General features: G+C 44.7%; 1 protein-coding gene across 1 annotated transcript in view; it reads left to right on the forward strand.

The window, feature by feature from the left end:
- The window catches only part of LOC126094966 (odorant receptor Or2-like), a 210,509-nt gene that overhangs the window by 145,713 nt on the left and 38,430 nt on the right, over positions 1 to 26,366 (forward strand). Inside the window, exon 3 of the mRNA XM_049909620.1 lies at positions 15,445 to 16,262. Coding sequence (XP_049765577.1) covers positions 15,445 to 16,262 — 818 coding nt within the window. The remainder of the gene's footprint in view (positions 1 to 15,444; positions 16,263 to 26,366) is intronic.

Genomic DNA, 26,366 nt, shown 5'->3' on the forward strand with positions numbered 1-26,366 from the left:
TTTTTGAGGATGCAGGGACGATGGGACTGCAACATGGGGCTTTTCGGTTCCCCATATGCGCCAGTTCTGTTTATTGACGAAGCCGTCCAGGTAAAAATAAGCTTCGTCAGTAAACCAAATGCTGCCCACATGCATATCGCCGTCATCAATCCTGTGCACTATATCGTTAGCGAATGTCTCTCGTGCAGCAATGGTAGCGGCGCTGAGGGGTTGCCGCGTTTGAATTTTGTATGGATAGAGGTGTAAACTCTGGCGCATGAGACGATACGTGGACGTTGGCGTCATTTGGACCGCAGCTGCAACACGGCGAACGGAAACCCGAGGCCGCTGTCGGATCACCTGCTGCACTAGCTGCGCGTTGCCCTCTGTGGTTGCCGTACGCAGTCGCCCTACCTTTCTAGCACGTTCATCCATCATGTTCCCAGTCCGTTGAAATTTTTCAAACAGATCCTTTATTGTATCGCTTTTCGGTCCTTTGGTTACATTAAACCTCCGTTGAAAACTTCGTCTTGTTGCAACAACACTGTGTTCTAGGCGGTGGAATTCCAACACCAGAAAAATCCTCTGTTCTAAGGAATAAACCATGTTGTCTACAGCACACTTGCACGTTGTGAACAGCACACGCTTACAGCAGAAAGACGACGTACAGAATGGCGCACCCACAGACTGCGTTGTCTTCTATATCTTTCACATCACTTGCAGCGCCATCTGTTGTTGAAAATTGTAACTACTGTAATTTCGAAAGTTTGTCTGCCTGAAAATGTACTGTTGTCCCAAGCATATTGCAACAAACGGTGTATTTCTATCGCTGCTCGTTTAGTTTTTATTGCCGTTTCAAATATACCGGTCATTTTGAAACACCCTGTAACTTAACATGCGAAGACAATCACCTACCGAGTTCTCCATTCAGGGTGTGAAGGATTTTGAGGAACAGCATTGTTTCCGTACATAAAAATTGTTCAAATGGTTCTGAGCACTATGGAACTTAACTTCTCAGGACATCAGTCCCCTAGAACTTAGAACTACTTAAACCTAACTAACCTAAGGCCATCACACACATTCATGCCCGAGGCAGGATTCGAACCTGGGACCGTGCCGGTCGTGCCGTACATAAACGCATCCCATCTATTTCGTTTATTTGCACATATTCGTGTAACGCTATTAACCAGTTTTGTAAAGTTTTGTATCACAAGTGTTGTAATCTTACTTGGCGCAGCGTAAGTTTTAGTATGTCTGTCTCATAAACATTATTATTTCAGGTTCTTTCGTAGTCTTGAGTGGCTGGGGCATTAAGATTACACGGTTGTTCAACTTAGATTTGCTTGTTTTTTGCAAAAGTTTATATTGAGGTATATTTTGATCAGCTTAGCCGCCGCGTAAATAAGACTCTTATACAGTTGACTGTTATTGTATTGTTGAACATTTATCAGTGTCTAATGGCTTATCCGTGTGTCCATAATTATCTTTGACAGTTACTCGTCGGTACCGAAAAGAAAGTAAAATGTCACATATGAATAATCAGTTGGTTCTGTGGATATCCAGGCTGAGGGTTTTGGTGAGTTTGTAACATTGTCACGTTTTCCACATTTCCATTTATCCATAACGCAGCCTGTGCCATGTAGTGGCAGTAAGTTAATAGGCCAGCGATATTACCTGCTGCTTGCGCTTCCGCCGGATCATGTGAACAGAAAACTACTACCTACCTTACTAAGCGACTATTCTGTTGCAAGGGACCTGGAAGCACTTGCACGTTGTCTGTCTGACGGCTTCCAGAAGCCACAAAAACGTTAATTTCAGTGCTTCATGCAGATTGTCACCGGATTTACCAATTTCCAACGAAAAATTCTGCTCATTAAGAGGTGTAATCTTATATGAAAATTCCACACAGACAAGTATCACATTAGCAAACTGTGTCTATGCCTTGAGGAACCTCAACTCAATGCGCGCGAATACCCTGATTACATTCATCCAGTATTTGATAATGAGAGCAGTTACTGACTTTCAACAAACACGAAACACAGATTCAAAGCTTACGAAAGTTTTTCCCTCTGACGCCACCCACAAAATGAAGAAAGGAAAAAAAAATCGTTTACTACAATTTTATTGCGTTAAAACTACCATATGAAGCATTACGTTAGAATTTATTTATTCTTTATTACCAATTTCAATCGGAACCCATTCTGCAGACAGTATCCAAATAAAGCACTGTATGTACCTGCAAAATTATATCACTGCATCACTCATTGTTCAAGCGATAGGACGTCATAAACAGGCGTGAGAAACTAGCTTCTGCATAAAATGACGCACAAGTTACCCAAAATATACTCATCCAGTGCTTGATAATGATAGCACTTAGTAACTTCTAACGAACTCTGAAGATAATTAAAAATCTTTTCTAGACTTTTTGTCTGTTACATACTTAACGTCAGACATTTAATACTTTAAGTCATTTGCAACATAATCTTATAACTGGAGTTCTGTTCCCTGAAGAATCGGGAAGTACTGGCTACAACAAATTAAAGAAAAACCAAATTACTTTCATTTAAAATTCCTTGCAATTTGTAACATAATCATATATCTGGAGTTCTGTTCCCTGAAGAATCGGGAAGTACTGGCTACAACAAATTAAACAAAAATGCAAATTTTGTGCCCGCATCTCGTGGTCGTGCGGTAGCGTTCTCGCTTCCCACGCCCGGGTTCCCGGGTTCGATTCCCGACGGGGTCAGGGATTTTCTCTGCCTCGTGATGGCTGGGTGTTGTGTGCTGTCCTTAGGTTAGTTAGGTTTAAGTAGTTCTAAGTTCTAGGGGACTGATGAGCATAGATGTTAAGTCCCATAGTGCTCAGAGCCATTTGAACCATTTTTTGCAAATTTTGTCCCTACACAATCCCGCTCCTCTGTTCTGAGTAACGTTTGTAGCAGTTTCAAATGAAGTATTAAGTACATTCTTAAAATTGTTTTTTCTGTGTATTTCATTCCTTTTGCTGCAGTTACTTCGTTTTGTGGAATGACTCCACTGCATTTAGCTTTGATTCATAGTATTAGTATATATCATGAACGGTTTGTTTCCATCTGAACAGTGTCCTAACAAATGATTATACAAACAGTTTTACAGATGTTGTACGGTATTTCGTGTTTTATAAGTGGACTTTTCCCGAAGCGAGGTTCTGCTCTACATGTTAGTGGTATAAACGATTTTAACATACTGAATGCTGCAGTGTGAGTTATGTTGGAATTAGATTACAAATCCATGTTTTGTAAGGCGTAAGTTAAATTTTACGATATCAGTTCCATTCAGGTTTTTTTCTCAGTCGGTTTACACCTGTCTCAAGAACTTCAAATCTAAATGATTCAAATGTAAATTGAAAACCGCAATTAAACAGGAGATCAGCTATGTTATGTAATTATGGTAAGACAGCTGACAATTTAGCTACTTCCGCTACTAATAGTTTGGAAAAATCAATGTGATAAAAATATTATGACCACTTGCGTATAACACGTTGGACCACTTTTGGTATGCAATACACCAGCGAGTCTGTGTAACAGATTTCTTGATTATTGTGGCACTAGATATTTAGGCACAGATCACTTAATTGGTTGGGGCAGGTGGAGAAATCGGCCGTGGCAGAGCACGCACTGAATGAGACCGACCACGTAATAAAATTCGCCGACACGGAAGTTCTGTCTGTAGAGAAGCACTATCACACGCGCCTGTTCAGAGAAGCTGTAGAAATCCAAAAACACGCGAACAGTTTCAACAAGAAAGAGGAAAGCCTTAAGGTAAACGGATCCTGGCTTCCCGTACTGCAGCGAACGACCGTCGCAGGTAGCAAGAGAAGAAACGCACCGGAAATGACCGCGGAGAAGCCCTCGGACGTTGGCGCGCCAGGTACATACAGCCTGCGGCCGCGAGCTCGCCTCCAGTTCACCACCGGCAATGGAGGGTGAAGCTTTGACAATGCCAGCCACTCGTGCTGGCGAAACGTCAGAAAAATCATTAGATGAACGTCGGCCGAAGAACCCGAGACAGAAGCCAATAGGCAGTTTGTCAATTTGCCCTATGCCAAAATACACTGCGCATCAGAATTAGTCAGTTGGTGATGTGAAGAGCGTCTCTCTTGCTTTGCAATGTTGATTCCCATTCACTTCGTCGTCGAAAACGACAGTTCGCAGTGTGATGAGCGAACTTACGATGTTCTTGACTGCCTTCAGCGCTGTTGATACCTTTTGGGCGCTTCAGCCCTCTAGACAGATTTGACAGCGCTGTCACTCCACAGCACACAACCTCAGCTGTATGGAGTGCTGTGCGACTGCAATATTCACCCTTGTGTACACGGTTGGGCCACTAGCGAGTGTTCAAAAGCATTCGACGAAATTTGAATGTGATCCGAACCAGAAGAGTGCCCTTAACCTTTTTCAGTGCTGCTGTTCCATACCCTCACGTGGCGTGATCACGGAGAGAGACACCACTGGCAGACGCGCGCAAATCGGCAAAGACTCTCACTAAGACTCCCCCTCCCCCTTCCCCCATTCAGTAACACCATCGGTGGTACCCGCCCATAATTATAGGGTATTTTAAAAATATGCTTTAACAGAGAAAAATCTACAAAATAATCCTGTGCTCCTTCAGGCAAGGATTTGGCTTCGGAGTTGTCTCAAGTGACTGCCCACCTCCAAGCACCTTGGACTACATCGCTGGTTTTCTCTACGAAGGTACATTTTTAAAATTCTTAATAAATGTCGGCGTATGCCACCGAGGCTTTTGCCAAAATGGGGGGACCCCTTTTCCGTTTAATTCCCACATGTGTCAATGTCACGCCCCTCCATGATCGTACCACAAGGCGATGTGAAACAGGAGCACTGAGAAACCATGAGGACACTTTGCTGTTTCGACCACGTTCAAATTTCGTGGAATGGTTCTCAATAGTCCTCTGTTGTTCCGTCATTTACAACAGAGCAAGAACTGCGGTCGCACTGTACTCCAAAGAAGTGAAATCACTTTGATTGGCGTTGCCGGCCCTTGATGTCCGTCTAGCAGGGGAAATCGAATCGTCTATGGCGTGACAACAGCGCCCAAGGTTGCCAAGAACAATATCGTTTTGCTCATCGCACTGCAAACTGTAGTTTTCCTTCGCATATTGTTTGGGAAGCAAGATGTCAAGAAAAGGTGTGGTTTTATTGACGCCCTTAATTACCAGCTGAGGCCTTTTCGTTTCGATTCTGTGGTATCGATAGCTAGGATGCCATGGCGTAGCTGCCAGTTGGCACTACGACAGACAAGGACGACACCGCCCTCTAGCAGGCGCCGTTCAGCTCTACGAGAACCACTGAAGGGTCAGCCCATTCGATCAAGAGCAGACGGCCGGGACACTTAGCTTCAGCTTGAGACTGTGCTCGTCTGTACAAGTTATGTATGCCTCTGTGTATGTATTCCGGCTCCAGTAAACCACTTTTACTTACGTGCAGTACCGACGTATTTATCTTGCTCCTACTCCTACCCACGGGCCGCCTTCCATGCTGGATACAAAAGATTCTGAGCGGCGTAATGTCTGATGTTTTTTCCTCGGTTACTCACATGAAAACATCGTGATTTCAACGCTGGGAATCACTGTTCTCACCTCCATCGCTGAGGCGTCAAAAGGAAGGGTAAAATGTGGGTAAGAGGGTCTGTGACTGCCCCCCTACCGTGGGACACATCTATGGTGGTGTTGGGCAGAATTGTGGCGAAATCTGGTGCCAATAAGACATCATTAACCCACTTTACACGTCACATGAACTTCTAATCTCTGGTCATTTTATCGCAAGTATCCGCACATTGATGTTCGAAGCGTTGTGAAGCCCGTGGTGACGTCGCAGGACGCTAAGCTTTTGCACCATTACATAAGAACATTGTAAGCGTCTTTTGTTGTGTCGGCAGATTAGCCAACACAACGCACACTAATTGAGAGAGGAGGCCGAAATGCACGCGTCAACTCACGCAGGCTGGCGTTAGGTCTGAAACAGGATACGTAATGAATGCTATAAAGAAAAGTACGTAGCTGCTGGAATACTTAACTTTAATCCATCATTTGTATACAGCGTTCTTGATGATACAAGTGAGACTCTCTCTACAAATGGTAAATGGCGCCTTCCTAGGTCGTAGCCATGGACTTAGCTGAAGGCTATTCTAACTATCTCTCGGCAAATGAGAGAAAGGCTTCGTCAGTGTAGTCGCTAGCACTGGGGCGAGTGCTAGTCCGTCTCTCTAGACCTGCCGTGTGGTGGCGCTCGGTCTGCAATTACTGACAGTGGCGACAGGCGGGTCCGACATGTACTAATGGACCGCGGCCGATTTAAAAGCTACCACCTAGCAAGTGTGGTGTCTGGCGGTGACACCACATCTTCAATACACTCTTCCAATTTATGCGTCGAATAGGGCACAATTAAGGCGTTTGGCAAAATGTAATCCTGTAATCCTGTCTTGCAGTGTAGGTTATGTCAATAAATGTCCCTATTTGATCCCTATGTAATTCATTATCCTACAGCTTAGGTCTCGCAGCAAGTACAGTCAAGCCTGGTGGGCAGCCTAACAGGCAGAGGCCACCAGAATGCGAATAACAATACGTCTACCGGATAGCATGCGGAAGGTTCCACTTCGACCAATAGAACCAACGTCGTTACAGGCGGCGTTGAAATCACCGCGCAACTTCCCTTACGCCGGCTGCGTATCCGAAAAGAGAGCGGGATAGGTAACCTTATGCCCAGCCACTGTCCAGGAGACAGCACAGCTTGAAGCCACCCACTTCCAGAAGCAGAACCAGTTTCAGTTTCACTCTGCCTCAGTGAGATCTGCCAGAACTCAACCACCGGTCATCTGGAATCCATTGAGAGACCATCCCACTCTCCCATCAGCAAGTGCTTGTTCTTTAGTAACTTCTAAGTGATCAGTTAACATACTTGGTCTATAGTTTGCCTTCGAGTAAACATTAACTTTCTGATTTTCGACTTTTGATCCAAGTGGTAATTAGTTCTCTTAGTTTGGATCTGTGTCAAAAGCTACCACTGGACTTTATTGCACGGATTTCAAGTCAACACGATGATCCTTGGACTTATCTTGCTAAAATTCAGACTCTCCATTCGTACAGCTGTTTGCACTGAGATTTTAATATATGTTTTGACTACAGTCAAGCTGACATTGGTAGCTACGTACCCACCTTTGGAGAACCCGGACACTAGCGCTTGCAGTACTGCACTTGGGTAGTACTATCACAGCATTACGCAATGGCGTGGTTAGAATGTTCTTCCTACAGAAAATTGTCCACTCTCCTTCCAGTGAATTTCTTTCCTTCTGCAGTCCAGTCCACAACTGACATCTTAGGAAATGAGTAATATTCGTCGGCCAGAGGAAGCTTTAGCGCAAATTAGCCGCACTACTTGTCTCTAGAGGATGCATCAAAAGTTTTCTGGTATCAGTGTAACTGAGCTATTGAAGGATTGTCGATGCGAGAAAAAATTCAATATATCGCTGATTCATTTATACGAAACACCGCCTAGTGATCACTAATCGGAATCTACAGTTTCGACATCCACACGCAAGGCCAGTCATCCATTATAGCCAGCTTATGGTAATGAAGTGAACCTGCTACCAACAAGGTTACAAAACGGATTATATGTGCAGAATGCTCTCTCAAATATTCCACAACTCGCTCTCTTTGAACGGTCAGGTCTCTATCCCGAATTGGACAATACGTCACGCAGGTTTTGGTTAATCCAAAAGTCAAACTTCATACAGAAAATCACAATTTCGCACGTCTGTTATTGTCATTCGTTTGCGTTCTCTTTACGCCACTCCACGGTCAAATTTAGCTCCTAATTCCACAGAATTACCACATCTCTTCAGAGCTCCTAATGCACACGTCCTACGGTCACGGTGCTTGAATTTAGACTTCACAAAGAAAATATCAGCCCACAAAATACGAGCAAATATACCAAACCCAAACCGATATCATTACTAAACCGTGCTATCCCTCGTCTTTTAGTACGAACCAGTCAAAACAAAAAAGCACTTATGAGCAATTTATTAAAAGAAAAAAATTACAGAAATCAACAGTTTCAAAAGTATCCGTCTTTAAATAGCTGAATTATCGTAGAATGTTTCCTGTTTCCCTCAGTAGAATAAACTGGTGAATTATAAATTAAAAATTTCTCCTGCGAGTATGATTCATACAGTATAGATAAAGTTCTCATGGTAACATACCCTCAGTTAATGGACATAACAATATTCATTTACCATATTTTGTATTCACGCCTTCGTTCATACTAATAATTGAATATAATAAATCAGCAATAATTAACAGAAGTCGTTGAACCGCGAATTTACTTTCAAAATCTTTTCTTAAAGAATTTATTTACTAGCGATTCATCAAGAACATTAACACATTTAATCACACTAGGTGAGCGTGGAAGTAGTTGCCAAGGAGTAACTGATGAAAATGAAATTATCTTTAACAAATGGGAATTTTATTCATAAATGCCTTTTCAAAAACAGATTTAAAATTTATAAGCAGAAAAGCACCCTCGAATTATCAAGTTACAATTTTATTTAGAGGCAGAAAGAACAATATTGACAGTATGAGCCTTCGGGCTGAGAAGCTTGTCGCTCCCTTTCAACACGGCCGTAGTCACGACCGCTCACAACAACCTCTGAAAGACTACACTGGTACAAATCTGCAACACACCAGATTACTTTAAACGAAAAATTTTAACAACTCACACAAACACATTAACTATGCACCCCGTAAGAGGGATGTAAATGGTACAAACACTCACACTAAGGAATTATTTGCCACCGAAAGTGAAATTTGTTTTTAAAAGGACTCTTACGGTGGAAGGGTGGCAACTTTATAAAAATGACTATTTAAATAAAACCCATGAAATTCAGAATTACATAAAATGTACAACATGCTCTACATTACACATATACCGCCTCTTAAGATGATATACAAGATAAAAACATATTTCAGGAATTTGGCCTTTACATCTTAATTCTATAAATTCGTTAACGCCGAATCCGACAAACATGATACAGGTAGCTATTAACGTATGGCAGATTAACTGGGGGATTACTGAACAACCCGAACCGCAGATTGCTCTAACCCTCCCCAACTCCACAAGGGAAAAACGGAGCACCCAATTCACAAATAACTACCATCCCGCGGCTGGGCAAACGGAGAAGAATGGGGGGACGACCCCAAAACAAAGCGGCTGGTGACCTCACGAAGAAAACAAGTAGAATTTAACAAATAAATGAAACAACATATTTCCAATCACTTAACTTCTAATAAACTGCGATTTCTGGCGAAAACCTGGCGCAGCACACCCACACCCCCCCCTCCCCCAACGCTCTCCCGAACCTTCCGCTGCCAGCCGTTTCAACGGACGCAGGAAGGCGCGCCGATGTCCCGCCTCACGGCGTCGCAGCTCGCCCGGGCCAGCCCGATGTCGTGGTTTCACTACTGTTGCTCTCGTGTCAACCTCGAAGCCACTACCCTTTTCTATACGGCGCGGTCCACTGGACTCACGTGGCGATCTCACATGCGTCGACGCTCAAGGCGGACAAGTCATCTCGTGTCTCAGTACGCGACCGACCAACCGACCGATCCAACCACCATTGACCGTTGCCCGAGCAACTCGAGCAGACTGGCGGCCTAACGCGTAGACTCAGATGCAGGAACTCAGCCCCGACCGGGCGACCACTAGCTGTTCTGTTACTGGCGGAGTGGCAAGACTCTTATTTTCTGGCTTAAAGTTTGATCTAAACGACAGACATACTCGCACTCCGACGACAGGCAGACACTAACTGCCACACAAATGCGAAAGAGAGACAGACCGGCAACTGGTGACGCGTGACTCTCCTAGCCTCACACCGACTGACCAACTGCTGAGCTGATAGCGCCCCTTAAATGCACGTGAACTGATAACCTTCCCGCTTTCGCACCAGAGGGAAACACCAAAGCTGCGATTGCCACAGCGGCGCCACTTCCAGAAACGGAGGGCGACTGCTTCACACAACGCGCTGCGGCGCGCTCTTCAAAACAGCAACTTTTTACCACGGCGCAGTCGTAATATGTGCAGAAAGTAAAGTTTCGTTTTTAAAAAAACGTGTATTTTTGCTCGATTAAGATTTCATAATCCGTAACATGCTGACAGCTTTCTGCCGCAGCTGTAATTATTATGAACTGCTACTGGATCCGAATGCATATATGTTACAAAAGCTGTTACTTACCGTCTGTATGAACTTACCTGCTATCGTCTGGCTTATAGGGGATGCTCCGAAACTTATCGTTCAAACAGATACATGAGGTAGGTAGCATTAAAAGAGACGTATTTCGATAAGGGACATATGGTCTGTGACGTCAACTTGTAATGTTTGGAAACATTTTGTTAGTTGGTCTGACCTCAGCTGTTTAGTCGATCCTGCCCGGAAATACACAGATTCATTTGCAAATATCACCGCCTTATGACGACGACGGTGATTTCCTTGAGAACACAAATATTCCGTCGCATTCATTACCGCCTTGTGCAACAGTTGTGAACGTGGAGCTGTTTACGTAAGCTGAGACGGAACACACACATCTGGTATACGAATCTATGGATGGCAAAGGGAGAACTACAGTCAAAAAGCAGCGATAGCGCTTTCCCAACCGACGGGTTCCACAGCACCAGATATGGGGACGTCTGCTCCACCTTTCACCTGCTACGTGAAAAATACACTTTCCGTGCAAGTATAGTATGCGTGATACAGGTCAGAATCGAACAGTGTGAATACCGCAATGGAAGAAGAGACACACTGTGTACAAGTACACGATGTACTGCACACATCCTTGATGTCAGACGTGGCCTCGCGTGGGATGTTTTACGTGACCAGAAACTTCACTCTTTGCATCTCAGCACCTTGCCGGCACTAGCATCTGGAGATTCTCCCCAACGCAGGTTGTTCGCACCATGTTTTTTTGCAACAGACTGTCCTGCACCCTTTATATCCGGACGAGTTCTTTGCACCGAAGAGATTTTGTTTACTCGTGAATATTGTTTCAATATCCACAACTCGCTTGTATGGGCACATATGAATCCACTAGATACTCGGTCTCGTCAACAGCGATGGGGTGTTAATGTCTGGACCGGCATTCTTGGTGATAGATTGATCGGATCATACATTCCTCCCCTTCGCCTCAACGAACAGGTACAACGGCTGGAGGCTGTACCTCTGAATATTAGAGAAAGGATATGCTTCCAGCACGATGGGGTGCCAGTCCATTTCAGGATTGCTGTGAGGAATCATCTGAAACCCGCCTTCAATAATCGGTGGATCAGCCGAGGTGGGTCTGTGGTGTGACCACCCAGGTCATCTGGCCTCGCGTGTCCTGATTTCTTCATCTGGGGGCATACGAAGCAGCTGGTGTACGAAGTAGTTGTGGAAAGAGAAGAAGATCTTGTCGATAGAACGCTGGAACTCCCTTCCCTGCTGGTTCCATTGCGGACATGGCAGCAATCTTCGAACGGACACCACGACCAATGGTCCGTCGACGTACTCCGAACAATGAGGCCAAAGGTTCCGCGTTACAGCAAAAATGGTTCAAATGGCTCTGAGCACTATGGGACTTAACATCTTTGGTCATCAGTCCCCTAGAACTTAGAACTACTTAAACCTAACGAACCTAAGGACATCACACACATCCATGCCCTAGGCAGGATTCGAACCTGCGACCGTAGCAGTCGCGCGGTTCCGGACTGAGCGCCTGAACCGCTAGACTACCGCGGCCGGCCCGCGTTACAGGAGTTCCACTAAGTGCCACTGCTCTAAGTAACATTCTAAATTATCTTCTATCTAAATCGTCCCAAGTATCAGAAATTATCGTCGGAGACCGCATCTACCATGACTGAATATATCTCTATCTCCTTTATTAATTTCAACGGACAGTTTCGGAACACCCTGTATAGGGCTGATACAAGGTGCTACGCCTCAAGTAATGTCGCTAAAGTCATCTCCCATTTGTCTCTGCTCGGCTTGTACAGAGTGCTCTAAAATTCCTCTTACGAACTTGTAGGACTTGTAGTGGGTACTTAGTAGTAAAACTGGAATCTATGTCCGAAAATATACCGTCTCCGTGTTACATCCATTTGCTAACATGTCGGTAACGCAATCACTTTTACAAGTAATTTATTTTGGTGCCACCTTTGGTTTGATCCATTCTATGCGCAATTGCTCGTGTACTCCTTGCCTGGTTGTCTCCGTCGTGTTGCAGTACGGTCCCTTGCAGTTCTGGTGTGCGGCGTCTGCTTGGAGCACCACAGTCGCGCCTGCTGACGGCGAAGGTCGCGCAACTGGAGTGAAAAGGGTACGCCATGGAGTCGGACGTTGTGGATAAAGATCTTGGTAGAGGTGGCGAGCAGCTTCTCCATTACCGTGAGCTTCATCATACCGAAGCTTCATGTCGGTGTATTCTGCAACCCTGTACTCAACCATGTTGCTCTAACACTCACAGACGCGTGAATGGGTGTGCGGTGCTTACATCGGATTGGCTGATGTTATTTGACGTCTGTAACACGGACAGGTTCCAATTCAAAATCCATTGATAAACCAAAAAATTACGACCACTGCCCACCGCAGCGTTGGTTGGCGGCTGGTGGCGTTCCGGCCCGTGACACGGCAACAAAAGTATGTAAGCGGAGCAGACTCTGACGGTGGATTACCCTAGCGAGATACGGACCTAGATGCGGAAATCCATTGAGACAAGCGACTTTGACAAAGTGAAGATTATGTAAGCAAAGCCTATGAACGTGCATCTCGAAAACGTCGAAGCTGGTGGAATGTTCACGTGCTATTGTCTTGAGCATCTACGGAAAGAGGCAAAAATACAGTGAGACAACCACTAGGCGCTAAATGATTGGACGTTCACGACTCATCACAGAACGTAGGTTTGGGAGGATTGTCTGCTCTGTAAAGCAGGATAGATGGTGATCTGTGGCATCTTTGCCAAAACAGGACAATGTTGGAGTTCGCACAAGTGTTTCGGCGCAAACCGTTCGTCGTATTTTGTTGAAAAGGGTGCTCGACAGCAGACCACCCCTGCGTGTTGACATGTTGACCCAACCACATCGTCAGTACGATTGCAGTGGGAACAGGACCGTCGGGATTCGACCGTCGGTCAGTGGAAACGTGTCGGGTCCTCGGGTGACTCAAACTATTGTCTTCTCCAGAAACGCCGTCATCGAGGCGGACGGCGGCCCGAAACGTGCAGCGCGCCACCGACGCAGGATGGTGGAAGCAGTATTATGCTGTGGGAGACATTCTCCTGCGCTTGCACTGGACTTGGCAGCTGCGAACCACATGCATCCCTTCATGCTTTTCCGCCATGGTGATATCATCTTTCAGCAGTATAACTGTACGTGTCTCGGAAATACATGACCTGTGCGTAGACATCTGATACCATATACCTCCACAAACGTACCAACGAACTTTCGGATCCCTGGGACGCTGAATTAGTGATGTATTACGTTCCAGGGACGGACAAGAAAGCTACACTACTGGCCATTAAAATTGCTACACCAAGAATAAATGCACATGATAAACGGGTATTCATTGGACAAATATATTATACTAGAACTGACATGTGATTACATTTTCACGCAATTTGGGTGCAAAGATCCTGATAAATCAGTACAAAGAACAACCACCTCTGGCTGTAGTAATGGTCTTGATAAGCCAGGGCATTGAGTCAAACAGAGCTTGGATGGCGTGTACAGGTACAGCTGCCCATGCAGCTTCAACACGATAGCACAGTTCAACAAGAGAAGTGAATGGCGTATTATGACGAGCCAGTTGTTCGGCCACCGTGAGCAGACGCTTTCAGTTGGTGAGAGATCTGGAGAATGTGCTGGGCAGGGCAGCAGAAAGGCCCGTACAGGACCTGCAACATGCGGTCGTGTATTATGCTGCTGAAATGTAGGGTTTCGGAGGGATCGAATGAAGGGTAGAGACACGGGTCGCAACACATCTGAAATGTAACGTCCACTCTTCGAAGTGCCGCCAGTGCGAACAAGAGGTAACCGAGGCGTGTAACCAATGGCACCCCATACCATCACGCCGGGTGATACGCCAGTATGGCGATGACGAATACACGCTTCCAAAGTGCGTTCAACCCGATGTCGCCAAACACGGATGCAACCATCATGATGCTGTAAACAGAACCTGGATTCGTCCGAAAAAATGACGTTTTGCCATTCGTGCACCCAGGTTCGTCGTTGAGTACACCATCGCAGGCGCTCCTGCCTGTGATCCAACGTCAAGGGTAACCGCAGCCATGGTCTCCGAGCAGATAGTCCATGCTGTTGCAAACGTCGTCGAATTGTTCGTAGAGATGGTTGTTGTCTTGCAAACGTCCCCATCTGTTGACTCAGGGATCGAGATGTAGCTGCACGATCTGTTACAGCCATGCGGATAAGATGCCTGTCATCTCGACTGCTAGCGATACGAGGCCGTTGCGATCCCGCACGGCGTTCCGTATTACCCTCCTGAACCCACCGATTCCATATTCTGCTAACAGCCATTGGATCTCGACCAACGCGAGCAGAAATGTCGCGACACGATAAACCGCAATCGCGATAGGCTACAATCCGACCTTTATCAAAGTCGGAAAAGTGATGGCACGCGTTTCTTCTCCTTACACGAGGCATCACAATAACGTTTTACCAGGCAACGCCCGTCAACTGCTGTTTGTGTATGAGAAATCGTTAGGAAACTTTCCTCATGTCAGCACGTTGTAGGTGTCACCACCGGCGCCAACCTGTGCGAATGCTGTGAAAAGGTAACCATTTGCATATCACAGCATCTTCTTTCTGCCGGTTAAATTTCGCTTCTGTAGCACGTCATCTTCGTGGTGTAGCAATTTTGATGGCCAGTAGGGTATCAAGCAGGAGGTCATAACGTACTGTCTAGTCAGCGCTCTCTATATGTACTAGAAGTACAGGAATTGTGAAGAGGAATTGTGGAGCACACTGTATGCTTTTCTTATTGCTTCACGTACACAAAACGTTACCAGGTGACACTGAATCCGGCGGTCAGCCGTTGATATAATCATGTGACTGCTTTTGAATTCACGTGCGTTAGAATCGGGTCAAATGGTTCAAATGGCTCTGAGCACTATGGGACTTAACATCTTAGGTCATTAGTCCCCTAGAACTTAGAACTAGTTAAACCTAACTAACCTAAGGACATCACACACATCCATGCCCGAGGCAGGATTCGAACCTGCGACCGTAGCGGTCGCGCGGTTCCAGACTGAAGCGCCTTTAACCGCGTGGCCATACCGGCCGGCAGAATCGGGTCATCTTGGGTACTGCGGGTGTCTCCTTTCTATGACCAGTAATGTAGTAACATTTTGAACGTGTCTCCTTTTTCTTGCAGAGTGAAGCAACGGGTATGAAGGACAAGGACATCCCCTGGTCAGACACTTCCCTGTGGCTGGTGGCCCGCGTGCTGGCCCTGGGCGGCTCCTGGCGGCCACCCGGGGTTCCCGGCTTCACCCTGTACCGCATCTGGGTGCTCTTCACGCAGTTCAGCTTCCTCTACGGCCAGGTGCAAGGGGTGTTCTACTTCTGGGGCGACGCCAACAAGGTGATCCAGGACGTGTGCCTGCTGGTCACGACCATCCTGGGCATCATCAAGTTCATCATCTTCGTCGTCAGGCAGGAGGACGTCTTCAAGATCGTTCGCACCATCGACGACCGCAGGCGCGAGCAGAGCGCGCTGGGGAACGCGCGCATAGCGGCCATCCTGGCCAGGTCGTACAGGTCGGCCACGAGGATCACGGTGCACATGGCCCTCATCGGCGGCTGGCTGCCCGTCGTCTTCGCCATCACGCCGTCCGTCATCCGGGCCTTCGGCGTCGGCCCGCCGGAGCGCGAGCTGCCCGCCACGGCGTGGTACACGGGCCGCGACTCCGCCACCCCCATCTACGAGCTGCTCTCCGTGCTGCAGTACTTCAGCATGCAGTACTCGCACTTCGCCGCCATGTGCATCGACCTCTTCTTCGCGTGCCTCATCATCCACGTTGCTGCCCAGTTGGAAGTCCTCAACGTCAGGATCACCCAAATTGGGGAGGACATCTACCGTAACGGACATGTAAGTGAGTCACCAGCAGGCACCAGGGACGAGGGAACAGAGGAAGATTCCGCATGGAGAGAACTGTGTGAGTGCGTGGAGCACCACAAAGACGTCATAAAGTGAGTATGCCTTTGTTGGCCTTCTTCCTCTTGTTGTCTACTGCTGTAATCTGCATTCTACACTCGTTGCCACGAAGCTAGGCGGGTTTTTCTTTAAACTCAGTACCGTCATTAGACTCATCTGACTCTACTCATCTTGACTCAAGATGGCATACTCGGTGATAAAACAAAGCAGTAGTCTTTTACCAGACTTATTGACCATTAGACAATAGTATATTTTAAATACGACATGGCTCTGGGCACTATGGAAGTTAACTGCTGAGGTCATCAATTTGCCAGAAGAGCCAACACCGTTTTACGAGGGGAGGCCGAAATGCACGTGTTTTAGCTCAAGCAGGCTGGCGTGAGGAGGGAAGGACTATACTGACGTGAGCTCTGGAACATGACAAGGAATTACAATTCAGAAAGCGGACGTAATTAGTTGGATACTTAACTTTAATCCATTAATGATGAATGTCGCTCTTGACGGTACATGAGTCACAATATTATCTGTTCAGAAGACATACTAACTGAATATGGCGCCTTGTTAGGTCGTAGCAGATGACGTAGCTGAAGGCTACTGTCGTATCTGCACATGAGAGCGTATGTAGACAGTGAACCATCGTTAGCAAAGTCGGCTATACAACTGGGGCGAGTGCTAGGGAGTCTCTCTAGACTACACCTGCCGTGTGGCGGCGCTCAGTCTGCAATCACTGATAGTGGCGACACGCGGGTCCGACGTATACTAATGGACCGCAGCCGATTTAAAGGCTACCACCTAGAAAGTGTAGTGTCTGGCGGCGACACCACAATCAGTCCCCTAGAACTTAGAGCTACTTAAACCTAACTATCCTAAGGACATCACAAACATACATGCCGGAGGCAGGAGTCGAGCCTGGGACCGTAGCGGTCGCGCGGTTCCAGGCTGAAGTGCCTAGAACCGCTCGGCCACCCCGGCCGGCTTAAATAGGACAGTATGACATCTTAGGCACTGTTTAACATTAAAACACTTGATAATGGCAACTTAAAGCCGGAATCATGATCGTGTGAATGTGAAACTGCAGATAAAAAAACAGCCTAATGGTGGTACTGACTTGAAAGAAATACATTATGACTGTGGCCCCATATAACGAAAAAAATATTAGACGGGTTTTGGACATGACAGCATTCGACTGACAGCATTGTTAGCGCGTAACGGTTTCCGATGTCAGTAAAAATTCCGGAAATCGTATGATGTATGTCAGTAAACTGCGTAGTAAATGAAGGAGTTGTTTCCAGAAGAGTATTCTTTTCAGTCGCTAAAAATGAAAGTAAAAGTTAACGGTACAAGATATTTTAAAGAAAAATTTTTTCTTCAAACTGTGGAAAGGTCCAAAAACACTAAAATATTTAATAAATACATGTCACATAAATCTGATCTTGAAAACATAAATTCAATCCGCCATAAAACATAAAATAACGCAAGAGGTGTGAAACTGGTTTAATTGAATGACGAAAAACGTACAAGACAAATAACGGCGATTAGAAAAACGTTCAAATGTGTGTGAAATATTATGGGACTTATCTGCTAAGTTCATCAGTCCCTAAGCTTACACACTACTTAACCTAAATTATCGTACGGGTAAACACACACACCCATGCCCGAGGGAGGACTCGAACCACCGCCGGAACCAGCCGCACAGCCCATGACTGCAGCGCCTAAGACCGCTCGGCTAATCCCGCGTGGCCGGGGATTGAAACAGTAACAACGATGCATTTTCCTGTCCCTAGAGAGAGTGATAATCAGAAAAGCTGAGGTAAATTTTGGGAACTGAGAATCACCACGGAAAGTAGTCATCAGGAATCACGTAATGCGAACACATGGACAGTGGCAACGCGACAAAGCTTACCGCCTTAACTTCGATAGATTCAAAATTCTGTTTGTTTGTCGTCCAAATAGCGTGTTTGCATCTTAGTCAAGGCCGAAGTTCGCACGAGCATTTTACAGCGAAACATCTTGACTAAAGCCATTGAATGTACCAGATGTAGAAGTATGGAACCAGTGTTTCCCTACAGATGGTGCTAGCCGTCGGTGTAGGGACCATGGAGGTAAGAATAAGGGGAGATGGCGCTACGGATCCCAGCCGTACTACGTTTTGAAGCCATGGGGGCGTGGCTCACTGCCATGACACTCTGACCAAAACATTGCCCGTGTGCTATAGCGCTGCGTGTATTACAGTCGCTAATTACACCATATACGCATGTAACGTCATCAGATTGGTTGTTTCAAAGTTTTTGTTTAAAATAAAATCTCGTAAAGGCGAAATTCCGCATTTCTTCTGATTAAAAATAGTTTTTAATGTAATATTACGAATAGCTAGCCTTCAATGTAAACGACACAATTTTGTTAATTCAGTAATAAACGTGTATCACAAACTAAATAATAGAAACTGAAAACTAAGTTTGCTATACCCTCCCTCCAAAGCCCCATAAATACATCTTGTTTGTAATACGTTCTGGGACATTTCAGTTACGTGACACTACTGGGAAACACTGTTCATTACCACCTATATTTACTGAAATACGGTACATAGATGGCAAATCTACACAGTGTTATGTTTAGGCCTATACTTTACGCCAGTTAATGTAGTGTTAGCTTTTAATTTGGTACATGATGAAGACAATGTGAGTTACTCAACACTTCGATTATCGACGATACGTACGTATTATACTGAAACGTGAACCTGAAAACTAAGAATTTAATTCTTTGAATTAACATACCTTTTGCAAATGTTTTGGGTGTGTAGGGAAAACGGATGGTACAGCATTTTCTCGGAGCCTTACTGTTGAAAGGGAAGTTCGGTCTATGTCCTCTTCTCGGAAACATATAGTGCTCCATTTAGACGCACGCCAATTCTTCCTCCTCACGGCATTCTCCCACAGAGCTTTCCGACTTTCATTTTTAGGAAATCTAAAATCATACAGGAGAAAAACACGCTATAGTACAAGTACCGATGTAGCACACGGTCATTCACAATGAAAAAGTAAAATCACACTTAACGAGACAACTTACACATGAAATGTTATCCCCTTCGATTTCGCATCACAATCAGAACGATTCGTACATCCGAACACCACACAAGTCACCATAACAGCGCAAAATCCTTCCAAAAGCGAGCGACAAGCCTATGCACACAAGCTTACAGCAGCAATGTTTTGGTCGGATTGAGATGGCTACCCTCGGCTTCACATAGCTTCACAGCTGTGACGTCACGGCGTCTCCCTCTATTCTTACCTCCATGTCGGGACCGCGAGACTGCGTCTGCAGCGCCATCTGCTTCCTGTAACGGCTGCTGATGAATGTCGACACACAGTAACCCCAGTTCCATATATATCTGCATCTCTTTCAAACCCGTAAATATGTCGAGTTCTGTGCCTACAAACTACTATTTGCGGACTGCATTGGTTTTTCTGTTATCATTTGAAGAAAACTGTTGCAGGATTACATAGAATGCTAGCCGGGGCTTTCGGCGAAAATGCTCTTGGGAAAACACAGGGTTTCGAGTGGTTCAAATAATTCGAACATGGTGATTTGACGTGAGAAACGACGAGCGCGGGAAACCATCGAAGAAGTTCGAAGGCAACGAATTGCAGGCCTTATTGGCTAAACATAATACTCAGACACAAGAGGAACCCGCCGAACAGCTGAATGTGACGCAACAGTCGTTTCTCTTTGGTTGAAAGCTATGGGAAAGGTGCAGAATGTGTGAAAATGGGTTCCGCATGAACTGAATGAAAGACAGCAAGCAAATCGAAAAACCACTTATGAAATGTTGCTCGTCAGATACTAAAGAAAGCTGTTTCTCTGTCGAATAGTGACAGGTGACAAAAAATGAATATATTTTGAGAATTCTAAGGGTCGTAAATCGTGGGTGAAGCCAGGCAAACCATCGACATCCACTGCACGACCAAATCGCTTTGGGAGAATACAATGCTCTGTGTTTGGTGGGATCAGAAAGGTATCTTTTATTATGAGATGCTAAAACCGGGTTAAATAGTTAACACTGATTGCTGACAACAGCAAATGATCGATTTAAATCGAGCATTACTTGAAAAACGAATGGAATATGGAAAAAGGCGACATAAAGTCATATTTCTCCATGGCCACACACAGAAAAACGGGTCGGGGAAACGATCGAGGCGTTCAGTTGGGAAATACTAGGGCATGTGGCTTCTTCTCCTGACTTGGTTTCGTTCGATTAACATCTGTTTGCATCATTGGGGGACGCTCTCGCGGAACAAAGCTTCGATTCCTATGACGATGTACGAAAATGGCTCGCTGATTGGACTGCTTCAAAAAAGAACCTTTTTTTCTGGCGTGGTATTCGTAGCCTGCCGGAGAGATGGGAGAAATATACAAATAAGAACGCAGATTATTTTGAATAAAATATTGCTTATCAGTTTCAAACAACAGAATTGTAATTATTGCAACTTAATTCCAGTTTCATACTTCTACGTCTGGTATAACTACATTCTGGCAGTTCCCGCACTTCTACTGACATATAACTGAATGCTACCAAATGCTGCAACGAAATTGGTCTGGGAGAGTGTCACACCTCAGTTTGGCACAGTGTGCCTCCTCCGATAGAAAAGGTCCTTGTAGCCAACTTCGCACAGTGTGGCAATGGGAAAGGTTGCCACTGCTTTCGGGCAGGAAGGAAGGGAGGTGTAGGTCAGTCTATGCAGCTCGGCCTTCTGGCGGCCAGGAAGGTAACCCTGTGACGGTTGCCAGTTCTGCGTACTTGATGGGTGGAGCTACACGCCTCGGCGTGACGACAGCTCGAATTTGAAAATAACGGCTCTCCGCTTCTACAGAATTTTTCAGTCCTATGAATTTTCTGAATAAACTGGTTGGTGATCATTGCTCTTTTGCAATGAAATTGCAATGAAAATTGCTCTTTTGCCAACGTTCGAAAATCTCCTACACAGGTACACCATAGGTGGTGTCAGATGGGCGCGGAGAAAGTTGGTTTTCGTCCATAAATCAAACGATTACTTTCACTGATTTTTTAATTAATTCATTTATAGGTCAGTTCTTACTGTCACTGAAATCGTCATTACACACGCAATATGAATCTGTGACTGGAAGTGTGACTTTTATTTCAACTCACTTTTTTGGTTACGGACTGGACTGTGCAGCTGCTGTGATTTATCCACGTGCTTACACGTATCAGGAAAGGCTCCTGGTCCCAGTAGGTTGCATAACAGCTTTTGGATGGATTTAACGTCCGGGCTGTTCCGACTCGTTTTCAAACAGGACAGGTCTGAGGATCTCCCAGGACATAGAAATATCTCAGCATCACACAGACTGTTCATAGAAGCACAATTAATTCGTGGCACCGTGATAATATAATGAACAGTATCACATGAGGATGCATGATGACCGTATGACACACTGTTGTACTGTCAGGTCCCATCAGTCACTACTGCCCACGACCTGAAATTATATCCGATGACTCCTACGTCATGATCCCAGGAGGAACACTGCTGTGCCTCACCAAATCATTGGAAGAACGGCACTTCTCCTCCTGTCGTCACGGTACCCCCTGACGAAGTCACACTGGGTATGGCAGAACTGTGATTCATCACTGAACATAATGCAAAACCATCCATCGGTAGTCTATGCGTCCCAGGCACACCGCTCCAAGCGAAGCTCTTCGTGTTGCATATGAATGGGAATGCAGCGTATGAATGGGACGGCAATTCCCTGGTCCATCTGCAGTTACTCTCCGACTGATTGCGTGGGATGATGTAGACTGTTGCTGCCAGTCCATTATATACCGTCAGAAGCCACGCGCAGAGGCGTGGTCGGTGCACAAAATGGCGATGCTCTCTTTAGGTGCTCAGACGTGGTCTAGTGGAGCCTTTACATGCTTGGTATCACGTTTCCAAGCAGTCCAACATCAGGCTACTGTTACATCCGATGCACCAAGAATCTTGATACTGCACGATTACACCAGTTGACCGACTGCAGCGTCACTATTGCATTCTTGGTATGCAAATGATTAGGGTTTCAATCCTCTCTGTCAGGCCGTTCTGTGTGGCAGAGTACATTGAAACCCTATCATTCACATACCTACCGATGGTATGTACGTGGGGCAAGCTACGGTAACATCCGAAATGTCTTCTTAGTGCTTCACTTTTTTTGTCAGGCAATGTATTTGCATCTTTCAAAGACTCTTCATCACTGCACCCATCACCTGAAACACTTCCCTTGGAGTCACGTCAAAAGGACTTCTTCCTGTTATTTTGCCAAATTCATCTAGATACACGACAGGGCTTTTGTACTCGGTACAGATATGCTATAAATGCATAGTCTGCAAAGACGTAGCTCACACTGCCTCAACCAATAACACCAGCCAACGGTTAAAATGTAATTTTTATGTATTAAATGCCTGGCAACTATATCGACCACGCTGATAACGAAAACGACAATAAAAATCTCGAATTAGCTCTCGTTTCATGTTGGGGGATGTGCATTTATCCGTGTTTTGTTAGCATTCATTGTCGATACCCTCACATATAGGTTTGGAAATCCCGCTGATGAAAGACAGACCGATGAAATTTGAAACAACAATATCTGTATGTATTTTGTCACTAATTTTACCCCTGCCTCGTAGCAATAAGGAGAAAGGGGAGCAAAAGGGAGGAGAGGAGCATGTTACATTTACGCCTAGTTGGATTCTGTTACGAGTTGTGTTCTCTTTGTGTGCTGCAAGACGTGTTACTCATGCCTAGTTAGTGCATTCCATAACAGCCTTATGCCATTTCTTCCACTGTTTCGAATGTGAAAAGAAATTGGTATTTTATAGCGATGTGCGGGGACTAATTGCAACTGTGGGCATAGAGCAGAAAAGTAATGAGTCGAGGTTCTTTATTGACTACTCCAGAGTAAGTCTCAAACTGGTGCTACTGCGTAATGACAACGTCCTACCATCGAATCCGACTGGGTCTGCACCTTACATGAAAGAAACATATGACAGAATGAAACAATTATTATTGCGATTAAAGTATGACAACTTTAAATGGCAGATTAACAGGGATCTGAAAGTCATAGGCATATTACTTGGACTGCAACACGCCTACATCTAATTCCTTTGCTTCTGGTGACTTTGGGATAGCCATGCCAAAGCACTTCATTATAAAGGAAAGATGAGTCTAAGCGTCAACTACGTGAACAAGGATCTCACAATGTAATGCACGAAGCACAAGTCGATTCCAAGAAGATAATTCTCCCTGCTCTTCTTATAAACTTGGACCTAATGAAAAACATCGTTAAGGCCATGGACAAAATTGGGGAAGCATTTCTCTGTTTATATGAGATATTTCCACTCCTCTGTGAAGTGAAAGTAAAAGAGGCGATTTTAGTTAGTTTCCAGATAAGCAAATTGTACAAAGATGAACATTTCAGCACCTTCCTGACAGGTGATGAAAAGTTAGCTTGGGATGCGTTTATTAAGTGCCAAAAAACATTCGAGGAAGTAAGAGGGCAGAAAACTGTAACGGCTCTAGTGGCAAATCTTCTGCACTGCTACAACAGATCAAATTTCGGACATGGATATGAGATACCAGGAAAAGTGGAGTGCGTCGATGTTAGCCGATTACTGCTGGCCACTAATCAGGGAATCATAAGCAGGAAACTACAAACTCTAGCGAAAGCGGTTAAGCCTTACTGATCTTCTTCTGAAGGATACAAACGAGGTAAATACATACATAAGCTTATACGGGCAATAACGCAAAGGTATCATAGCTTCAAAACGACAGCTAATCTTGAATTTTCAGTAATATTTTCGTTATTAGCACACCCGAAAACATAAAGATTTCATCCCAGTTCCAGAAAAAAATTAATTTTTGTTGACTAGTACAACTTATGTCTTCAAGAGGCGAATAAAGGACGTTTCTGAGACTTCGTACTCAATTTCGTGTTGTAGTTGGTCAAACCTCTTTCCTCGAAAGAGCTGCTTAATTTTATAACAAACGTCACAGATTAAATACACGTGCATCTGTTCGCGTTGTATGTTTTGCAACAGAGAACAAATACCACTAGGAATCAAATTATTCGTAAAATAATAATTTTGGTAAAATAGATGTACTAATTTTCATTACTTGTTTTTTCCATTCGATTCATTTGGACTTCTTTGTTCGCTCAACAGTTAGAAGTATGCGTTGAAATTAATTATTGGAGGGCTTTACGTTTCACATAAAACATTTAATTTTCTTATTATGAGACATTACAATTTCAACATTCAGAAACCTCTCAGGCTCAAAATGCGACGTGACACACACAGTACAACAAATTATCGCCAGATTCATACAGCAGCAACTTCTTACAACCGCTTGCCAAGGAGAACAAATATAGTGCATGTGTCAAAGATATTCTTTCCCGTTACGAATGAATTACTCATGAATGATCTTTGAATGTCAACGACTTCAAATGGAATTAATATTGAATAAATAAATGTGAGAATAAATCTGATAATAGTAAGGAATTAAGTGTTTTGAAAAATTATAAAATTAATATTTATATGCGTTAGATACATGTACAAGAATGCATATTCTGTATAGATGTATACAAAACTACTGCCAGCCTGAGTGGCCAAGCGGTTCTAGGCCTTACAGTCTGGAACCGCGCGACCGCTACGTCGCAGGTTCGAATCCTGCCTCGTTCATGGATGTGTGTGTTGTCCTTAGACTAGTTAGGTTTAAGTAGTTCTAAGTTCTAGGGGATTGATGACCTCAGAAGTTAAATCCCATAGTGCTCAAAGCCATTTGAACCATTTTTGAACAAAACTACTTTACTGTTGTTACTAAAGCTAAACCGAACGCGAAATTACAATTTCGACCTTGTGTTTATCGTTTCGTAAATGTATGGAATATAATGAATGATACATTTCTTTTCATATAACGACAAGTAATACGTGTAGTACATGGAGAATTATTGACCACTTGCATTTCGGTGAGCACCGACTTTATTGTCCATAATATAATTTTCTTCAATGTAGTATTGAAACACAGTTCTCAAGACAACTTCTTTACTAAAATAGTCCGTTTCAGTTAATCTGCGTACCTGTTTATATCGCTTCCATGATGAATAGAAGACGACACACACGTGCACAACAGCCTCTGAAAAAGTTGCGATACAACTAACGCAATGAACTGTTCTTTCTCAGACTGTGTAGTATTCTGCCGCCAATTTTTGTGCATCTACAAAGTTAATGTTCTGCCTAGCTTCTTCATCATCAGAAGGTTTGTTGAAAGTCTTTAAGTTGTTATATATTACATATTTAGTTTGTTGACTACCGTCTTTCGGGGCTGGTGGACTCTAAGAGGACGATGGTACAACTTTGCTCTTCTATATCCCTCACAAGTACACTGATCGACAAAAAAAATAAAACACCCAGAAAATATTGTGTGATGTCAATGTAATTACATTCATACGCACACCCTCACTTAGTATGCAAATGATTAGAGCTGTTACTCTGTGAGAGAGGTAGAAGAGCCACTATAAAGCTTTACTATTGTTCGCGTTTAGTGTTGTTAGCAGCCTGGTAGGGAGCGTAAGGGACATGAATACAGTTGAATGTTGAGTGATGATTGCGAAGGATACGGAGATGTCGTGTACTCGAGTGAGACGCTGTTATCAGATGTGACAGAATTTGAAAGTGGCGCCATTGTGGATCTCCGCTAGGGCGGCTAGTCGAATCGCATAAAATCCAGACTCGTAGGGCGTTCGGATGTTACAGTGTCTCGATTGTGTTCTGCACATGGTAACGAGACCGTGGGCATACTTCTAGTCAAGGATTCAGTCGACCATGCCTGAGCAACTACAAGGAAAGATCAACGTATTATTTGGGAAGCATATCGTTAAATATGTGCCTGCCGCCCAAAAACAGCTAAAATACTCTCTGCTATATTCTGTTCAAATGGCTCTGAGCACTATGCGACTTAACTGCTGAGGTCATCAGTCGCCCAGAACTTAGAACTAATTAAACCTAACTAACCTAAGGACATCACACACATCCATGCCCGAGGCAGGATTCGAACCTGCGACCGTAGCGTTCACGCGGTTCCAAACTGAAGCGCTAG

This window comes from Schistocerca cancellata, chromosome 8 (genome assembly GCF_023864275.1).
Source record: "Schistocerca cancellata isolate TAMUIC-IGC-003103 chromosome 8, iqSchCanc2.1, whole genome shotgun sequence".
Classification (NCBI taxonomy): domain Eukaryota; kingdom Metazoa; phylum Arthropoda; class Insecta; order Orthoptera; family Acrididae; genus Schistocerca; species Schistocerca cancellata.